The 19838-nt window shown below is 48.7% G+C and overlaps 1 protein-coding gene across 2 annotated transcripts in view; it reads right to left on the reverse strand.

Annotated features, from left to right (window-relative positions):
- GRID1 (glutamate ionotropic receptor delta type subunit 1) overlaps nucleotides 1-19838 on the reverse strand; it is a 666177-nt gene that overhangs the window by 250386 nt on the left and 395953 nt on the right. For both annotated transcript variants that reach the window (XM_060125913.1, XM_060125914.1), the window contains exon 5: nucleotides 6096-6149. In XM_060125913.1, coding sequence (XP_059981896.1) covers nucleotides 6096-6149 — 54 coding nt within the window. The remainder of the gene's footprint in view (nucleotides 1-6095; nucleotides 6150-19838) is intronic.

The following is a 19838-nucleotide window of genomic DNA, read 5'->3' on the forward strand; positions in this document are numbered from 1 at the left end:
CAGGTGTATTATGGCAAAGAAAAACTGTACATTTAAATATGTGTTTATTGTATGCGAATTAAACCTCAATAAAGTGGTTAATTTTTAAGTCAAAAATAGATTTGAAAAGTGATGCTCAAAAACAGTGCCTGGCTCCATCTAATGTCTGATAAACAGCAGCTCCTATTCTTCTTTCTGGGTTCTCAGTGGGCTACAGCGCTGGCTAAGATGTGGTCCCTGTCCTCAAGGACTCCTCAGTGGGGCTGGGGAGAGAAACAAGTGAATCGATTACAGTAAACGTTAATTGTTTTGGAGTGTTGCTAAATGAAATTTGCAGATGGTAAATGGTACAGGGACTTAATATCTGAACAGAATTGGAATCTTCAAAATGAAAGGAAGAAAAAAAATTAAATCTTTACCCTCCCTCTCTTCCTCTGTGCCACAAATAGAGATTTCTTAAAGCTATTTGATTCAGCATGCAAATCATGGTCTATTTATTCTTGTTTTCTTCAATTAGTATATTAGCATTTCTCTCCCCTACATTATGCATGTATAGCCTAATGTCATTTTCATTTGCTTTAACTCAGTGTGTGTTTGGGGGTAGGGATGGTTTGAAAGTCTAGAGTGATGTTCTCTGGACTGTTGACGGGAGTAGTCTCCTCTGGGGCAGGCCAAGGTCTGTACCCAGAGGGTCCTTATGGAATGTTTGTTGGTGGCAAACCAGTGAAGGTGGTAAGGTCGGGGCCGGGGCCTGAGGGGCAACAACAGGAGAACACTCTGGGCAGAGGGGGCTATGAAGAGGTCCAGACACTGGGATGACCCTGCGCTTGGGGTGGCAGAGATGTCTTATGATACAGGCACAGCAGCTCTAGATGACAAGCAACGGCAGGAACTGAGACCAGAGAGGGCTCTGAAGTCAGCTCATGAACAGCCTCCTAGACCACGTGGAGGAATCTGAACTCTATGCTATGGACCCTGGCAGCCCACCACCTGCCAAAGACCTGTTCCAGCATACAGGTGAGCAGATGTCAAGAGAAAAAGCACATGAGTGTGTTTGAAACACAAATGCATGTGGCAGCCAGAGTGCACCACTTCATCCTTGGAAAGCACAGTATGCATTAGAGATGGAAGATGCCTGCAGGAGACACCTGTTTCTTGCTGTTTAACTTACCCGCCCTCTTTGATCACAGAATCCTTTTTCCACAGAGCACCTACGAATTAGCAGAACATGTGTTTCCCCGAGCCCAGTGTGGAGACTGCTGCAGGAAGCCTGGCCAGTGCTTCCCCTGCCCTCCTCCCCGGCTGCTCCACCACCTGCCAATGGCCTGTCCAGGGCACAGGGGAGCCTGTGTGCCCGAGAGGAAGAGCTCGTACCCCACAGGACTTGAAATGCAGGCACAGGAAAAGGAGATGCAATGGAACATGAGGTGCTGACAGCGGCAGCTCATGAAGCAGGATCACAGCTTTCTGAGTTCCTGAAGGATTGGGAGGTTAAAAATGCCTCTTCCTCTACACATAGGTAATTAAACAAGGTGAGGAAGCAGGAGGCAGATGCAGAGCAGGAGGCTTAACCCAGCACCTCCTGTGTGTGTGAGCCCCTCATGCTGGGGGCTCTAGGGAGCTTGACAGAAAGAAGGTCCAGCCCTCACTTACAGGCTGTTCGGGAAGCCAGGCACATGCATCAAGGCCCCAACACAGCATAACTGGGGTGAGGAGTACAGGACGCCAGGAGAAGGAATAACCCTACTGGGAAATCCAGGAAGACCTTTGGGCAGAGGCAATGTTTAGCAAACTCATGCAGGAAAGGTAAGTCCTTGATAGTCAGAGACAGGCATTCCAGGAACAAAGGAAAATCCTAGCAAAGGTCCAGAGCCAGGAGAGGAAAATAAATAGAGGAAACAACAAGTCACCCACTGCTTGCATGGATGAGCCATGGGAGAGTGGGCAGAGGGTAAGAAGTAAAAAAGCACGGAAAGGTGTGACGGGGTCATCCTGGAGCAGGTTCTGAGGCAGGGAGCAGGATGTGGGCTTTTCTCCATTGGCTAGGGAGCCAACAAATAGGATGGAGACACCGGTCCCTGGGATGGGAGCACTGGGTGAGAACCAGGTTAGGGGGAGGATCATGAGTTCAGAGAGAGACGCACTGAGCTGGAGGTGGTCATGGGGCTTCCAAGTGGCTGAGTCCAGAAGGCATCTCGATCCGTGGGTCTGGAGCTCAGAGAACAAAGATATGGGATGTGGGGGTCATGGACCTAGGCTGGCAAGGAGGCAGGGAGTGAGGGCCTGCCGGATGCGACTCCTCCCTCCTAGAGCCCACCTCCCCCTGGGCCCCTGCTGAGCCACAGAACACAGCTCAGAGCATCACTTGCTGACAAAACCTAAGTGCAAGGGTTATGCATGTGCTCCTGCATTTCTTGAACCATTTCCAGCAAAGCTTGCTTTTGTTTCTATGTCTGGAGGAACTAGTCTAACCATGAGAGCTGTCCAGTAACAAATGGAGTGCTTCAAGTCCCCTTCACAGATGGTTCTGAAGAGGCTGGAGAGACAGACATATTCCATAAAAGAATTTCCTCCAAGAAGTTCCCAAGAGGCCAGGCTATGAGGCAGATGTGTCCTGCCTGGACACAGAGCCTCTCAGGAGGGCATTCTCCACTGCGTCCTGACTCCACCCAGCACTAAGGACACCTGTGCATCACTGGGCCAGAGCCACGTGGACAGGAAGCTCTCCAGACAAGCTGATAAAGAGGTTCTGGGAGCCAAAGTCAAGTCTGACTGGTCCTGAACTGGTAGCTTCCGACGAATGACCCAGAGCTGTCCCCTCCATCCCTGAGCCCCCCATCTTAATTGTTGCCTTTGTCTTTTCTCAGAGGCTGGCTGGGAAGTACTATTCAAAGCAACTTGTTCTACCCTATCCTAAGTACATCGACTTGCCTGCAACCAAACCTTTTCAAGAATCTACTGTTTGCATGGGGTATTGGGGATTCAGTGGTGAGCTGGATTCTGACCACGTCCTCAAGGGACTCACGGCCTTGTGGCCACCTTGACTAATGTTTAAATTTGCTTTCCACACATTCTTTTGAATCCCCCATCCTCCTCCAAACTAACATGTAATTTAATCAATCAATAAAAATAGAGTTTACACCCCAAAGCACACCTGCTTGCCAGTGTCCCCACAATGGAGCCCAGAGACCTGTAGAAATTGTCAGTGAGGCTCACATACTCACAAACCTTTCTCTGTATCCAATTACCCCTTCTCCAAATAAAACAGGCTTGTAACATGCAACACCAATATTCACTGGTGAAGGGGTACCGTAGACATATTAAGAAAACCACTGCATGAAGAAAGCAAACAAAAATATGTGCCCTTGAATGTTTATCTTGAATCCAGGAAAATATATTAAGAAAGTCAAATACAGAGAGAAAAACTGGAGGACAGAGCCTGTAAGGAAGGAGGGAAGCAGGGGGTGGAGTCGGAGGACCGCCTTGGAGAAAAACGTGGTAGGAAGAGACACAGACCTGAGCTCATCTGATGGACTGAACTTCCTCCGGGGAAGTGGGGAGCAGCTCAGGAAGAGGGAAGATGGGGCCCCGGTGTAGATGCTGGATTCTGGAGACAATGTTGGAGCTACCAAATGCCTGCTCCTCTTTTTTTCCTATTTTATTTTTTCCTAGCCATCACATCTGATAAATGGAAAAGCAACTGGGAAAGTATTTGTCTGTGGCTCTCTGAATAAAGCCTGGAAATCTAACTGTCATAAGAATAACAGGACTTGTTCCCAATGGGGCCATGCTGTAATAGGAAACAGCAGTTCTGAATATGGCTAGCTCCTAAGGATAAGTCAATTTAGAGAACATCTTAGCCATTAACCAGAGGCCACACTGGGGTCTAAGGGTCAAAGCTTTACAAAAGGACCCACCTTTAGATCGCAGGCTTCAGGAATGTCCACGAGCTGACACCAAGGCCAGCCCAAGAGTGTCCCTGTCAGTATGCATACCTGAGCCCTACTGACTGAACTTATTGAATTAGACCCTGACCATAGGTTAAGGATCGTTGTCAGGGCCACATGCATGATGGTGCCCTTTGGTGGAAAGGGCTCTGGAACCAGACAGTCATCATACAGAATCCCAAATGCACCATTCAACAGTGTATGACCTTGAGCAAGTGATTTAACCTCTTGAGCCTCCCTTTTCCCATCTGCAAAATGAGGATGGTAATAACTGACATACAGGGCTGTTGATGAAGATAAGGATGTTAACAGACACAAAATGCCCTGACAAGTGCTTGGCCTCCCCATAGAAAAGGAAACCAAGAAAGAGGGAGGTCACTTCCGGAGGAGGACACACTTATCCCAGGGACAGTCACATGACTGGTGTACCAGCTCACAGTGCGGTGCACTGATGACTGGGGTGGAACACAGCCATCCTCTTGGGTGAGGCTGTTCCAGTGTGGCTCTGACAGGTGTGCCCACACCTGAGGCCTCCCAGTGGCACTAAGTAAGTCCTGGGTTCCAGCTGCCCCGGCAATGCCCTGGGAGCACTTCACATTGGCTAGTGTTAACCCCAGCCCTCACAAGGGAAAAAGAGGGACAGACAAGAGGGCCCTGGGAGTGGGTCGGGATGCAGGGGAGGAAGCAGGAAATAAGTTAGAAATGTAAAAATAGAGCACTTTTGGAAGACTGGCAATAGAGAGACACTGGCTATCCAATTTGGAGGAGCCGCCCTAAAATAAAGCCAGCACTACATATTTGCCTTAAGTGGTACACAGAATGCGTCCTTCCCCCAAAACAAAGAAACCTATAAAGACGATGGCAAAGCCCAGAGGATCAAACTTCCCAGGGACCGTGGGGGACTCTGTCAGGCTCTGAAGAAAGGGGAGGCGGCTGTCATGTCCCTTCTCCTAATCACCAGCACAACCAGCCGCAACCCGAGGGAAAGGGACAGTTACCTCACATGTCTCCCACTGGCCCGTGTAGACGTGGCGCTAATAAGATATGCATTTATGGACAAACCTCGGAAAGTGGGCCTTGCAAGCAGTTACTATCAGATACTACCTGCAAAATTATAAAATCAGCCACCCCAAGCTCTTTCAGCCATAGTAGCACTGAGCCGATGAAGAAACACACATCATAAAAGCATAAATTACCTGCACAATAAATCTTGCATCTTCTAGTATGTGGCCATTAGAAATCAATCAGTTAATTTAGGAGCAACGGAAGGCCACAGGGCTGATGAAAGCCCGTGCCAGGAAGCACTTTCTAGAGTCAGCTGTGTTAATAGCTGGCTAGGGTCACCAGGCTGCCCTGGTGGGTGCCTCCCGAATGGATGTGCGGGCAGAGGGCATGGCATCACAGGCCACTCCCGTGTAATGTTTGCAGCGTGGAGGTGGCCAGGACAAGTTACGGTGTAATTGGTGGAGAACAGACCAGGCTGCAGTGAAACCTTGGTGTGCCCATTCCTCCCAGGACCCAAACCAGTGGAATGGCCAGTCATGGGAGAGATTTCCCATTTACCCCCTTTAAATGGTTCCACTGAACCGTGCCCTGACCAGCTGCACAGGAGATGTGCACACACATACACACACACACCTATACGCATACACATATACTCATACACATACTGACATGCACACACACACTTATGCACACACATCCACACTCTCACAAATATCTACAGTTACACACTCACACCCATGCACTCTTATAGACACACCCTCACACAGAGTCACATAACACACATACCTTCAACCTCCTGCAGTAAATGCAGCCTCCATCCCCTCTGCATTCCTTTGCCCACCCCCTCTGCACCCCATTTTCTAACCCGCCCTCATCTCTCCGGTCTCTGATCCCTGACTGGTGACCTCCCCTCACCCTGTACATCTAATGCCTGACGCCACTTCTCACGGACTCTTGACTTCCTCCTGGACTCAGATCGCCACTCTTCCCCTGGTTTCCACCTGCTCCGGCTGAGTATCTTGGCAAGTTCTGTTTACCTCTCTCACCTGTTGTCTTGCACGGTGGAGCCCTGGAATCTATTCCAGCACCAAGGATCACTCTGCACTTTCCCAAGGGGTGGGGGCTCAGTGCAGGCCACGCCCCTCACCATTCTGGGGCTCTTACCTCATTCACAAAGACCCAGTGGCTGTCCTTGGAAGCCAGGTTGGTCTCCACGGCCTGCAGAGAGAGAGAGAGAGAAAAAAAAAAACATGACCAGAAGCAAGCCAGAAGATGGCAGACGCACAGGATGACTGCCGAGATGGAGTTTGATAAACATTGTTCCTGGAAAATTTTTTCCGCACAAAGCACGCTGTTCCCCTGAGGTCAGCTCTGGCTGCCTTAGCTACGAGACGCATCATTTGAACATGGACATCTGATTTCCTGCTGTTCTTCGGAGCTCTCATGCGCCAGTCCAGTTCCAGTAGGTGTCACAGGGCCATGGGCGGGGACATCCCTCCCCTCTCTCCTCTTGGAGAATGCCTGCAAACACCTTTCTGGAGGAGTGCTCAGGGAGGAATGTCTCATTGCTGCCTGAGGCTAGAGAATCAGGAATCTGGAACAAGGGATTTACAGTAGCTTGTCCAGCCTAGCTGAACAACACCCAGGAAGATGGCAGCTCACAGCTGGGGCTCTGAGCTGCCTTCAGATCTAAAGAACCCATCAAGGGCCCTAGAACTGGCTCTTTTTTGCTCCGGGACAGTGACCCCCATCCCCATCATTCTCTCTTAGAGTATTTTGTTCTATTTCTTTATAGCACTTGCCGTGTCTGTACTTGAATAATTATCAGCTTATTTATTTTTTATTATCCATCGCCTTCACCAAGTTGGGGGTCTCCATGAGGTCAGGGGCCACATCTGTGGCTGTCACATTTGTGTCTCAAAACCTTACACTATAACCAGCACATAGTAGGTGTTCAATATATAAATGAATACTGTTGTTGAAGATATGAATGAAGTATAGGAGGGCGAAGCAGATAGGACCCAGTTACTTATTTTGTTTCTCGTATGTTTTCATGAGTGCTCTCTCCCTTTTTTAATTGGAAATCCAACAGATTGAAAAAGAGGAGGAACTGTCAAGCCTGTCCTGTAAGAATACTCACAGTTAGCACGAGCCAAATACTGCTGAGTGCCAGGCACTGTTCCAGGCCATCTACGAACCTGGGAGAGAGCTCAGATTGTAGTCCTCTTTTATTTTTACTTTTTTTGGTATTTCTTAATGTAATTTTTGTCACTCTTTTTATTTGGAAAAATACAGAAAAATTAAAATGTTCAAAATTATCCCATAAACCTGCCCCATTTTTTAATGCACTAAAGTAGTGAAAACACCCCCATGTACCCCTCCAAATTCATCCCCCAGAGATTGTTCCAAATGGCCCCTTCCAGAAGTTTTCAGTCATACCTGCATGTCTGTATCTACATACACTTATCAGACAGATGTTTTAATTAAAATGGGATCATGAAATACACATCAGGTTACAACTGTCATTTTTGACTTAGTGTATCAAAAATATCTTTCCTCTTCAGTACACAGAAATCTGATTCATTCTTCTTAACAGATGAGTCACAGAGTGGTAAGGAGCCTCCCTGCTCCAGTAACCCAAGGGGCTGGGGGTCTGTGCTACCCCTTGGGGGGTTGACTACTGGGCCACCCTGCATGATAGGGGGCACTCCAGACTGGAAGCGGTCATAGAATGGGACAGTGAAAACTGATGGCCAGTTACAGTCACCAGGGACAGTGCAGGTGTGCAAGAGAGGCTGGAATTGCTCTTTGCAGCCTCTGAGAGTTGATTGAGCACCAAAGGCTCCAGTACTCAGGGGAGCAGATATCAACTCAATACAGAAGAGAAGTTCCTGACTTTCCAAGGAGTTCAAGATGGAATGGGTTGCAGGAGCAACAAGATCTCACTGTGGAAATGCCTGCATGGAAGGCAGATAGCAGGGCCATATATGTATGTAAGTATCAACATGGAAGCTGACCACAGGTGAGGGGTAGCACACCATCATGCACTGGCATTCTGCAGCCATGAGTCTCAAGTCTGGCTGCATGTAAGAACCTCCTAGGGAGCTTTTAAGAATGCAGATCCTGGGCCGCACTCCTTGGATTCCTAACTCATTGGGAATAGTCACGTGCCTGACATGCTGTGTTGTTTCAGAGCTCTGAACCCTGACTCTTAGCCTCTGGAGCTGAGAGCTCTACTCCAGAATGTATAGTTCTGTGAATCTGAAGGTATAGGTGCACCTGTACAGGTGAGAGGTCCTCCAGTGTCCCTGCAGGAGCCAGCAGTGCAGAGGACCTGACTCAGTTGCCAGGACATCCCAGGAAGCAGGTGCAAGCTCTGGCTACATTAAGGCATCTTCCCACCTGGTCTCATCCTCATGCGTGGAAGATAATGATGGAAAGAATTGATCAGAAAACCCCACAGGACAACTGGCCAACTTCCCTGTCCTACTTTCCCCCTCACCAATTAGCTAATTTGTTAAGCCTCTCTTCCCCACACGGAGATAAACAGCACTTGGCTACAGCCTTTTCCAGAGGGTGCAACTCCCACAGAAGCTGAGATAGATGGTGAGGAGAAGCGACTGCAGATTTAGCAAGAACACCCCTCCCCCCTGATGGCTGGAGAGCTGCCAGCTCCGTGGGCAGAGCCCTAAATGTTCCCAGCCCAGTGGACGTGTCCCCTTCTAAGTGCCATCCTTTCCCCAGCAATGTCTGAGGCAGGTGGAGGCCCCCAAGACCTCCCTTTCACCTCAGAGCCAGCAAGGTAAGGAGGAGGCAGGCAAGCACAGGACGGTCGAATCCCAGGTCTGCCTCTGCTTAGCTGAGGGCTCCTGGGTGAGCTACTCCACCTCTCTGAGCGGCAGTCCCACGCATACAGGGTGTTCGGCGGCCAGCAGTACTATTGACACTCCGCCCTGGTCCCCCTCAAATCCCATTAGGCATTCGGAGCCCAGTGGCTCCCCGTATGCGTTCAATGCCAATGGCAGGCACTGTGGCCAGCTGTCCGAACCTTCCTTGGCACTCGGGAAAATGTACACGCTCACCAAGGACTGAGGGTACCATATACCCAAACCCCAGCTGCCCTGTTCCCTGATGGGGGCTGCTCAGAGCGTGGGCTCAGCTGTTTCCGGATCCACTCTGCGGGGCTCGCCCACACGACCTCGCTCATGCACCCTCACTGGCTGCTTTCACTTCCCTGTTCCACGTTCCCACTCCCCAGCCAGGTTTTTTTTTTCTTAATTCCCCTGGGAACACTTCTTACTAAATCACTGTCACACACACTCTTGCCCCGAAGTCTGCTTCGGGGGACCCAACCTGAGACAAACCCCTCCTATCTTAAAGTTACTGTGAGAATTAAATGAAATTGCGGGTAAAGCATCCAGCCCAGAAAGCAGCTCACTATGGATGGTCAGTGAACACGAAGGCCCTCCCTACGCCTTCCACTCACGTCTCCTGCCTGGTTGTCCTTCGATGGTCTCTTCTGAATGTGTAGAAGTGGGTCATCTCTTATGTGTTCCTTCTTTCAGTCAACAGACGGCACCAGACACACACAGCAGCTGCCCTAACTCTCCTGCACACGGGTGTGAGCCAGCAGTCTCATCCATGCCGCTGTGGAGCCAACAGACCAATAACAAACACGCAGGTATGGTCAGCACTGCCTCCTCTATGAGTCCATAGACCCTTCAGGGCAGCACAGTGGGGCCTCCCCTCACCCCAGCCACACTGCGGGTTTACCACTGCAAAACACCGCTGGCATCTGCAGAGGAGTGCTGGACCAACTAGAGAAATAAGGGCAGGCCCTTCCTTCCATGGGTAGGCAGGGAGTGGAGCTGGCCTTCCGCTCCAGCTGGGCTCCTGGTCACTTGCTCACTGCAGGTAGGGAGGCTGGCTTCCTGCAAACGGGCTTCTCTCCTGGAACGGGGCACCATGGCTGTGAAACTCCCCACTAAATAATGCAGTGGCAGGTGGTGGAGTCCTGAGCAACTTCAGGAGCTCCGCACAGTCCCTGGAAACTAGGTCTCAATGAACCCAAGGGATGCCCTCAGTGGCGCAATGCCTCGGCACAGCACAGGCAGCCCTGCTTAGGTCAATGCTGTGAGTCCCTGAAAGGCTATGCCAGACCATCAGAGCCCAAAGGCCTGACTCCTGGGGTCCCTCAATAGAGTGGCAAGTGGAGAACTTTAGAAGAAGAACTGAGGAGGTAGGAACTTCTAAAGAATCATGCTGACTCCTGTTTTAGCCCCTTTTGAATAGGAGACCCAAAATGCTTCAGGTGGCATGTAGCCCAGGCTAAGAGCTGGGATGGTGGACAGAGACAGCCAGTGGGAAGGGACATCACTTGCCGAGGCAGAACTGGACATCTGCCCTTGTTCTGACACCCACATACCACACTTTTGAGAGATAAGTGCACTGTCATAGGTGGACCCCTGTTAAAGGAAGCGGAAGGCAGCTGTTCTTCCCACACCCACACCTGGAGGAGGGAATGTGTCCCCTCGTCCGTGAGCAGCAGCCCCTGTCGGAACCTCAGGGTGCCTTTTCCTATGGCCAGTCGCATCTATGGAGCCAGAGTATAAGTGATGCAGGACACACCATCCCTGCAGGCTTGCCAGGCGCCAGGGGACATTTAGATGCTGTCCTGAACACCCAGCCACCTTGATCCCACAGTTTCCATAGAGAAGTAGAGGCAGATCAAACCCCAGCTCCTGGCTCCCAAAATGACAGCAGCCCCTAGCACTGCCAGGAATGGGATGTGTGGGGCAGCTCGCCTGGAAGGGGCTGCGAACACGTGGAAGTGAGGTTCAGTGCTAATATGCAAACATCTGGATGGAAGCAGAGAAGACAGGAGTTCTGAGGGATCAGAGGAAGCACCTCCAGCCTGTTCCCTTTCCTCTGTGTTCTCAGTCTTTCATGCAGAACCAAGTTGCAGCCATTTCCAAGGGCGACAAGAGCCTGCTTTTATCAAGCACCAGCCAGACACTTCAATACAACCCGTCCACTTGACAAGCCACGGGTCTTGCTTGGTTCACAACACCCTAAGGAGCCAGGTAGGTTCTCATCCCCATTTCACAGCCGAGGAACTAAGATCTAGATATAGACTCGGATCTTGCACGAGCCCCTCTGTTAGTAGAGACTGGATTTGAACTCAGGTCCATCTGTCCCCAAAGCCTATGTTCCTTTCCCTTGATAATGCGGCTCCCTAAAAGGCCTGGACAACAGTCAGAGCAAATGTACGAGCTCTTGAGCCTAGCCCTCTGACTATAGGAACAAAATGACCTTTTATTCATATCTAAGAAAATGTCCTTACTAGCCGCGGTGCCTTCCTTCCCCGGTTAACTTATCCTCCTAAGTATGAGACCATTGTACCACTTGCCGTTCTCAGGTCTGAGGCTGTTTCACTTGATCTTGGCCTCAAGGAATAGTAAATGGAGTGGAAAAAACCTCCACATTCAAGCCGTCCAGCAACATCGCTGAGGATTTATTTTACAACGTGCAAATGCCACTGACTAGTCACGTACGTGTTAATTGTTGGCCACTTATCCAGCATCCCCCCCACCCCCCCGACACTGGGAGCCTGAGATAATGAAAGCTTGTCACCGACTAGCATCTTTTTAAAACCCCAACTCTAACCATTTCAGAACATTCCCCCCATGGAGCCTGGGGCCTGGCATTTTCCCAGGAAAGATACTGAGCTAACTTTAAAGACCCACTGCTGCCGTTGCAACAACATGCTATTTAGGAGCAATTCTCTCTGTGCGATGTCACCCCTCTGAAGCACGAGGGAGTGCAATGCCCCCGATTTGCAAGGAAGGGGAGTAGCTGATGGCGAGACGACGGACAATTTCAGCCCATTTATAAGGAAATCAGCAAAGCAGCCACCATGAGGCCCGAGTCTCATAAGATATGCCCAGAACCACCATGAGGAACCCCATAAAGGGCAGTTATCACTAGGTCAGGCCACACCATCCTTCCCAGGGGCTGCCTTCTTGGGAAAAGGGCCTGAACTTCTGGCTCAGATACTTTCTGGCTCTCTGTACTCCAGCCTTTTCTCTAGAACCTCTTGGAGCCTTCCTTTCACCAGAAAACTGCCTTAAGGATCTCCCCCAGTCTCCCATGGCTCCTACTTCTGGCTCCATCCTTCCTCCTAGAGCTTATTGGGGAATCTTGGGCCCTATGTGGGTCTCTTTCCCAGTTTCCTCTCCCAGACCCTTCCCAATAGATGGCACCTCCTGACCAAGTGTGAGGTTTCTGTTCCCACCTCACCCATCATTCTGCTAGAGCTTCCTTGAGGCCCAGGGCCCTCACCCTTGGTGGGAGCAGGAAATTCAGCCACCTGAGTACATGTGTGTGTGTTGGGGGACAGAAGGGGGGTTTGCTGGAGGATGGTGGAGACAAGGAAATCACCCCAGCTACACAAAGCCATCTGGGGAAGGTGTGGCAGAATTAATCTTGCATAGCTTCCAAACATAACTCTGGGACAATAAGAGGGTGTTTTTGCTGAGGGAGAGCTCAGCCTGTGGCCTGGGAGTTCAGGGAACGCTCTGGCTGGGAGAGGCTGGATGGAGGTGAGGGTTGCTTGCAGGCTGGGTCCAATCACTGACACTCACTGAACAACTCTGCCACCTGACCCGGAGCTAAGCCCTCTGCACATGAAACCTCCCTGAGTCTCACAACAGCCCACTGACAGAGGTTCTGAGCCTGCAGATGGGGAAACTTACCCAAAGTCTCCCAGCAAGTCAGTGCAACCGAGGCAGCATAATCAAGCCTTTCAGATGTCAGATCCCACGCACTTTTGAGTGTATCATGCCGACTCGGGGACCAAACACAGACAAACTCATTCTTGGCACTTTTTGTAGATGTTTAATGAAAAACCAAGAGTTGAGCTGGAAGACGATGCAGACAGTCGTGAGGCTTGGCGTGTGGAGCCACAGGGACTTCTGTAAAGTCAGGTCCTGGATTCTGGAGTTTCCTTCCACCACCCCTCCCCAGAACCCCTGGGTCAGGTGGTCCTCCAGTTGCCAAAGGGTTTCTGTATATGGAGAGCAGCTTCCAGTCCATCACCAAGAGGTGAGCTCCTCACAGGCCGAGGTCTGGTGCAGTTACCATGCAACCCTGGCAGACAGTGAACTTCAGAAGATGTCTACGGAAGAAATGAATGGTGGGTTCACACGCCTGCATATTTCCCTGGTGCTCAGTATGAGGAAGGTCAGGGGCATAAATAGGAAGCCCAGTACAGTGTAAAGGGATATTGACATACAGGCAGCCATCACTGCACAGTAGGTACTGAACTAATGGAAACCCACGCATGAGGGGCCTGTGTCCTCACTTCCCACGGCATCGATACGCACTTAATTTCCAGTTAACACTGTGTTGTGCAAAGTCAGTCCTGCCTGTATTTGAAAGTAGCATCCTTTTTCTACACATCTGTGAGAACCTGAGAATGAAGTGAAGTGAATGTGAAAGGTGGATAAATGCAAGATATCGTGACCATTAGAAGCTGATGCCAACATGATCAGATTTTAGAGCTTTTTTGTGGGAATGTAATCATTTCTTCATTTGTGCCGAGTTCTTTTTTTTGTTTTTTTTTGGCTGTGTGGGTCTTCATTGCTGCTCATGGGCTTTCTCTAGTTTTCCGAGCAGGGGCTACTCTTCGTTGCAGTGTGCGGTCCCCTCACTGTGGTGTCTTCTCTTGTTGCGGAGCACGGGCTCTAGGTGTGCAGGCTTCAGTAGTTGTGGCACATGGGCTTAGTTGCTCCGCAATATGTGGGATCTTCCTGGACCAGGGCTCAAATCCGTGTCCCCTGCATTGGCAAGCGGATTCTTAAACACTGCGCCACCAGGGAAGTCCTGTGCTGAGTTCTGAACCTCGTGATGAAAGTTCCCATCTATCCTGCTTAGCAACACAGTAAGTTCTGGACTAGGTTAGTCCATCGATGGCATTTAAAAAGATATTACCATCACACCTGAGAGAGAGTGCTGTTCATGAGATTGGTTTCTTACACTTGCTTTGATCTCAGAAAAACTATTAGGTTGCTATTGGGGAAAAAAATAAGCATAACTGACTAAGTACATGTAAAAATCTGATGGATCCAAACAATTTCTAATCAATCATGAGACCTCCCTGCCCTCAGTCCACACTATTTACCAAGTCTGACATAGACAGCTCTTCCAAACTTTCAAACTTCCCACTTTGAACAGAGGGCAGAAGGGCCAGCTCACGGCCTCTGGGGGATGAAGATTCATTACAGATCATTTGTGGATCCTTCAGATGAAACAGAGACAGGTTCCAGGGCTGTGCAGGCAGTGCAATTGACTGTAATAAAAAGTGAGAATATGCTACATGTGGACAATTTATGAGGAAGCGTTAATAACAGCAGAAAAATGAAATGGAGTCTGCTCGCAGGCACGATCTGTTTAATAAGATCAACTTGGAGAAGGGAAGCCAGGCAGTGCCGATGAGTAGAAACTGATGGATACTTGGATTTTAATCAATGGTCCATAATTTCCCTGCCACCTGGAAGGCAGAGAAGCCAAATAAGGCCCTCTGTGTTCTCACTCTCACAGACACCCAAGCTGTTCTAATGGGAGGGAATGGGAGCCAGCTTTTCTGTCAATCTTATCTGATGGAAGAGAAAGGTATACCCGGCCCTTGGCCACATGGAGGCTACCACACAATCATTTTGGGAGACTGGGGTGTACAATAGAACAAATGGCTTCTGAGCTTAGTTACACCTGCTCTGGTTTGGTGAGAGCAGCCGCCAGTCTCTGCAGTGGGCTGTGAACAGTCTCACCACGTGGTCCTGAGGGGGCAGGGGACGCTGCTCTTGGGTGGCAGGTGGCTACGTTGAACCATTTCTCAAACACTCTGCTGTCCAGCTCCAGCTTCAAGCGATTTTCAGATATACGCAAATGAAAGTCGAAAACTGATTAGAAATGTTTTTCTCTCCCTCCCACGGGTATTTGCGCGTTCATCCTGGAGCTTTGAGCCGGCGCTGTGCGCATCCAAAGACTGGCTCTGGGGACCCACAGCATCAGATGCTGCTGAAGGAGGGGGTGGGGACCGTTTGGGGCAGAAAAGTCCCTCCTAGTGCCACTGGGTCACATAATGCCTCAGAGGCCTGCCCCGCCATGTGTGGCTGTCAGCCCCAGAGACCAAGACCCACAGTGGGACGTCCACTGGGAGAACAACTACACTGTCTCTGCTGCTCAATTAAAGCATCATCGTTCAAGGTTAATACCGCGACCCCTTCAAATTGTGCCAGGCAAGCCATTTCTGCACACGTATCTAATTCCTTTTCTCAACCTAAATTGTTTTTAAAAGATGGAAGCGTTTGACTTCTTTTCAAGGCAATAATGTTGAAAGTAGCAATTCTTTACCAAGCTGATAAGAGCTGTTGGGTGTAATTTGTATTCTTTTTTATGAGCCTGACTTTTGGGAGAATGAAATAGGGAGAAAAATCTCTTCTTTTCAGTTCTGGAGACAAGAACCGCTTCTTTCTCTGGGTGCTGGGGAGGAGGTCCCTGGCTCAGGAATTGTCAGGAAACAAGTCGCTGATTTGTGACACAGGAAAGCCAGGGAGACACTCGGTGCTGGGGTTGGGACAGGGGGCTGGGGAGCTGGGGTATAAACAGCTGCTCATCTTGGGGCTCACTTGGACTCTGGATCCCCTGAAAGTGATTCAGAGTCCATGGGTGGGGCTCCGAGGTCTTGGGGAGTAAGGAAGAAAGGATGTGGCAAACTCAGTGAAAAGAAAAGAGGGAGGAGGAATCCACAATATAAATTCTCACCAAATACAAAGCCTCTGTAGAGTTGGGGCCCAGACCTGGGCATGGCCAGGAGCTTAGTTTTTACACGAAGTCCTCTGAGTCCAACAGTAAAGCCATTGTCACTCTGCACTGTGCTGCAGAGCAGATTTAGAAGCCAAATGCTCGTGTGCTTCATCCTCGGGGGTGTGGCCCACCTGCCTCGCCCTCCACCTCTACTGCCTGCACAAAGGACCTGGAAAGGCCCTACCCATGGGGTGGCATCATTTGGAGAAAAAAAACTCTCTGAACACAAGGCTTCCAAGCTCAGTACCTGGAGTGGAAAAAACAATGACATCCTGCAACCTGCCTTGATCTGAGGCACCCCACTGGTTCCATCTACTGATCTTGGTATTAGGCATGACCTTGACCCCCAGGGCAATTTTAAACTTTAAGCTCTCCAAACATTCCTATTCCTGTGGGTGTGTGCATACACAAATACATACATACACACACATAAATAACTGTACTTCATTCGCTTTGTGGGGGAAAACGGGGCACAAATAAAAAGAATATTAATGAATCAAAAACCAAAATGCCCAGCACAGTCATTATTGTAGCTCTCAAAAATTCTTGCCTCAAATCCACACTCCTCTTTCCATGACTTTTCATATGGCCTCCAAGGTGCTTATTCTAAAATGTAAACCTGAATCTACATTGCCGCTAATTCTTGCGACCATCATGGAAGGTGATCATTTATGATCCCCTATTAACAGAAAAAGAAAGTGAAGCTTACAAACTAGTATATAACTACATGGTCAGCTCTTTGGAGTCACAGACAGGAATAGCATCATCTGTGCCCAGGTGGGAGAGCCCAAGGGTACAGCTCAAATCATGATGGCACGAGACAGCCTGTCCCCATGTCTGGACTAGCCATCTGTCCCACCAGACTCCCAGGACAGGGAAGCTCATGAGGGGCTCAGCCCCTCCCCTGGTGGTCATTCAGTGTGGGCGTGATGCATCTTGACTCTCTCCTCCCTGGTACCAGTTGGCCACGGCCCAGGGAAGGGCCAAGTGCTGGCTAGTGTCCGGCTGACAGTACAGGGCCCAGGGGAAGGGCCATCGGCACAAAGCAAGAGGCCTCAGGCTAGAAAGGGACGCACCCCATAGGCCTCCTGAGGAAAGAGCAAGACATGATGGAGGCCCCAGGGAGGATAGCAGGATTCTCTGACTTGTCCACTTCATGGATTAATGAGATGGAAAAGTCAAAGAAGCACGTGTCACCCTCAGGAAAATCCATGAGCAGGTGGGAGGGAGACAACAGCAGAACACACCCACCCATTTAGCAAGCATGTCCTGGGCTCCTACTAGGTGTCGGGTGCTAAGAAGGATACTGCACATGGAGATGAGGCAGTCTTGGGCCCCATCCTTGAATAAATCCAGCTGACTGGGAGAGACAAAGCCACAAAGAGAGAGAATTCCACTAGACCAAGGGAGAAAGTGCAGTGATAGAGAGGCTTTCAGTGAATCAGGAACCAGATACCAACTCTTGCCTGGCAAGTAGAAGCCCCCTGCTGGGGGTGGGCAGTGGTGGGATGGGAGGGTCTTCCAGTCTAAAGAGACAGCATGTATAAGCCTGGAGGTGAAAAGGGGCATTCAGTTTGTTAAAAATGGTGGTTGAGTCACATCTTCACATCTTATGAATAAGGATTTGGTTCTAAGGTTATTAGGTGAGGCAAAAATCAATTATAATCAAAATCAGCCATGGAGATTTCTTAGCTCATGGATATAGTACAGAAAATATAATTTGTATAAAGGACCCTGTAGTCGATCCTCTAACCTTTATTAATCAATGTTTTTCCACGGTGGTCCTCAATTAAAGCTTCATTTTCTTCCCTGAGTGTATTGACTAACTCATCACCCACCTGTCCAGTCCTGGAATGCCATGCACCCTACCCTGCCCTGTCACGCCACTGCACTATCCAAATGGCCAGACCAGAACCTCTTCTTGCCTTGCAAGTTAGGATGGTATATGTATGGTCAGATCTGCATTCCAGAGAGGTCAGACTGGCCATGTGGAGAAGCCCTTGAGACCACACACCCATTCTTTCCAGCAGGTTCTTTCTCACTATGTCAAGCTTTACTGTGCCCAGGGCCTGTTGGTGAGGCAGTCATGGCATTGTCTGGCCCAAGTACCTATCAGCTGGAGTTAAATATGCATGTGAACCATCCTCACTGTTGGTCATGCTGTGGCTTAAAATCAGGGGTGTAAGGGTCAGTAGCATGAAGCATGAGTTATGGACTGAAATACTGCCAGGTCCCAATCAGCAGGGCCTTATGCTATACAGTGCAGCCTGGCTTTTACCCTGTGAATTGGGAGCTTCCAGATTGTGTTCTATGGAATGGAAAAGGCTTAGGAGATGCTAAGTTCTCCTGTAAAAAAAAAAAGTCTATGCTGAGAAAGTTTGAGATATACTGTATTTATATCCCTACCTTGAAGAATCACAAAAGGACACTAACAGAAATGTCCTCGGAATGTTATGGGGTGAATTGTGGCCCTCCATATTCATATGTGGAAGCCCCAATCCCTAGGACCTCGGAATGTAATTGTATTTAGAGGCAAGGTCTTTAAAGAGTTAAGTTAAAATGAGGCCATTAAGATGGGCCTAATCCAATTTGGCTGGTGTCCTTATAACAAGAGTAAGAAGCATGAGGGATGCAAGCTCACAGAGAAAAGGCCATGTGAGGACAAAGAAAGAAGGCAACCATCTACAATCCAGGAAGGGAGGCCTCAGGAGAAACCAACCCTGCTGACACCTTAATCTTGGACCTCAAGTCTCCAGAACTGTGAGACAATATTACGAAAACACTGTTCCCTACTAACCCAAGTAGTAGACTGTGATATAGTATTTTCTTGGTTATACAACTTCTGCTTTTCTTGCATTAGCAATTCCTTTTATTTGTATTTATACAAGTTCTATAATATATTTGTCCAAATGCTCAGCCATACAAAAACAACTCTCAGTTCCCTTTCGCCCCAGAGACAGCCTCTCAGAGCCCTCTCTCCCCCGCTCCTGTATGGATCCCTGCTCTCCAGCTGGATGACCAGGGACTGCCCTGAGACGTTCCTATCTGTTCTGCTGGCTGGAGTCTCTATACTTGTTATTACTTACTTCTATCTTTTTGGTTTTTATTTTCTTTTTCTGAAGCTCATCCTACAGCATCTTCCTAAGAAAAGGTGCATGGGCTGTACATTTTTGAGTCTATGCATGTACAGAAATTTCTTAAAAAAATTTTTCTATCACATTGATTGATTGTTTCACTTAGACATAATAGGGTAGTACTAACTCATCCACAAAAATAGCGCTTCTCCAGTATCTTCTTGCATCCATTATTACTCCTAAGCATCCCGATGTCACTCTGATTCATGTGCCCTTTATGTCACCTGCCCATCTTCCTCCTCCCCTCCTCCTTTTCTTCATTCTCCCTCTCACTCTTTCTCTCTCTCTCTCTGCATCCCTTCTTCTCTCTCCCTGGTGCTCTGAAACTTGCCATTGAAGTACCTTGAGGTGGGTGTTCTTTTCCTTTATTTTGGCTAAGAGATAAATGGTTGATAGGACTTTTTAGTCTGAAGACACATTCCTTTTGTTCCAAAACATTTTCTTGTCTGTTTCTTTGATATGTGCCTTGTCTCCATTTTTATCTGTTCTTTCTCTAGGATTTCTGTTAGAATATTGAACTTTCTAGACTAAACCATTCATTTTTCTCAAGTTTACTCTCCAATTTTATACCTCTTTACTTTTGATCTTACTTTCCTCAACTCTAATACTTCTACTGGGCTTTTAAAAATTCAGTTAATTTATTTTTTTGCCTTCAGTTGCTATTTTGTGCTCTCTGTTCTTCTACATAGCATCCTGTTTATGTCTTAAGCAAAAATTATTTTTAATCTCTTTAAGATTATCAGTGATATGGTTTTTCATGTTTTCTTCTGTTCCCTAAACTAAGTTTGGCCCTGGATTCCTTTTTCATATTTGTTTTGTACTCTCTCTTTCATATAAGAGACAGTCCTCAAATGCATAATAATCCCTGGTTGTTCTTTCATGTTTAAAGTGGGGCATCTGCAGCATG

The sequence above is a fragment of the Lagenorhynchus albirostris genome, chromosome 16, assembly GCF_949774975.1.
Source record: "Lagenorhynchus albirostris chromosome 16, mLagAlb1.1, whole genome shotgun sequence".
Taxonomy (NCBI): Eukaryota; Metazoa; Chordata; class Mammalia; order Artiodactyla; family Delphinidae; genus Lagenorhynchus; species Lagenorhynchus albirostris.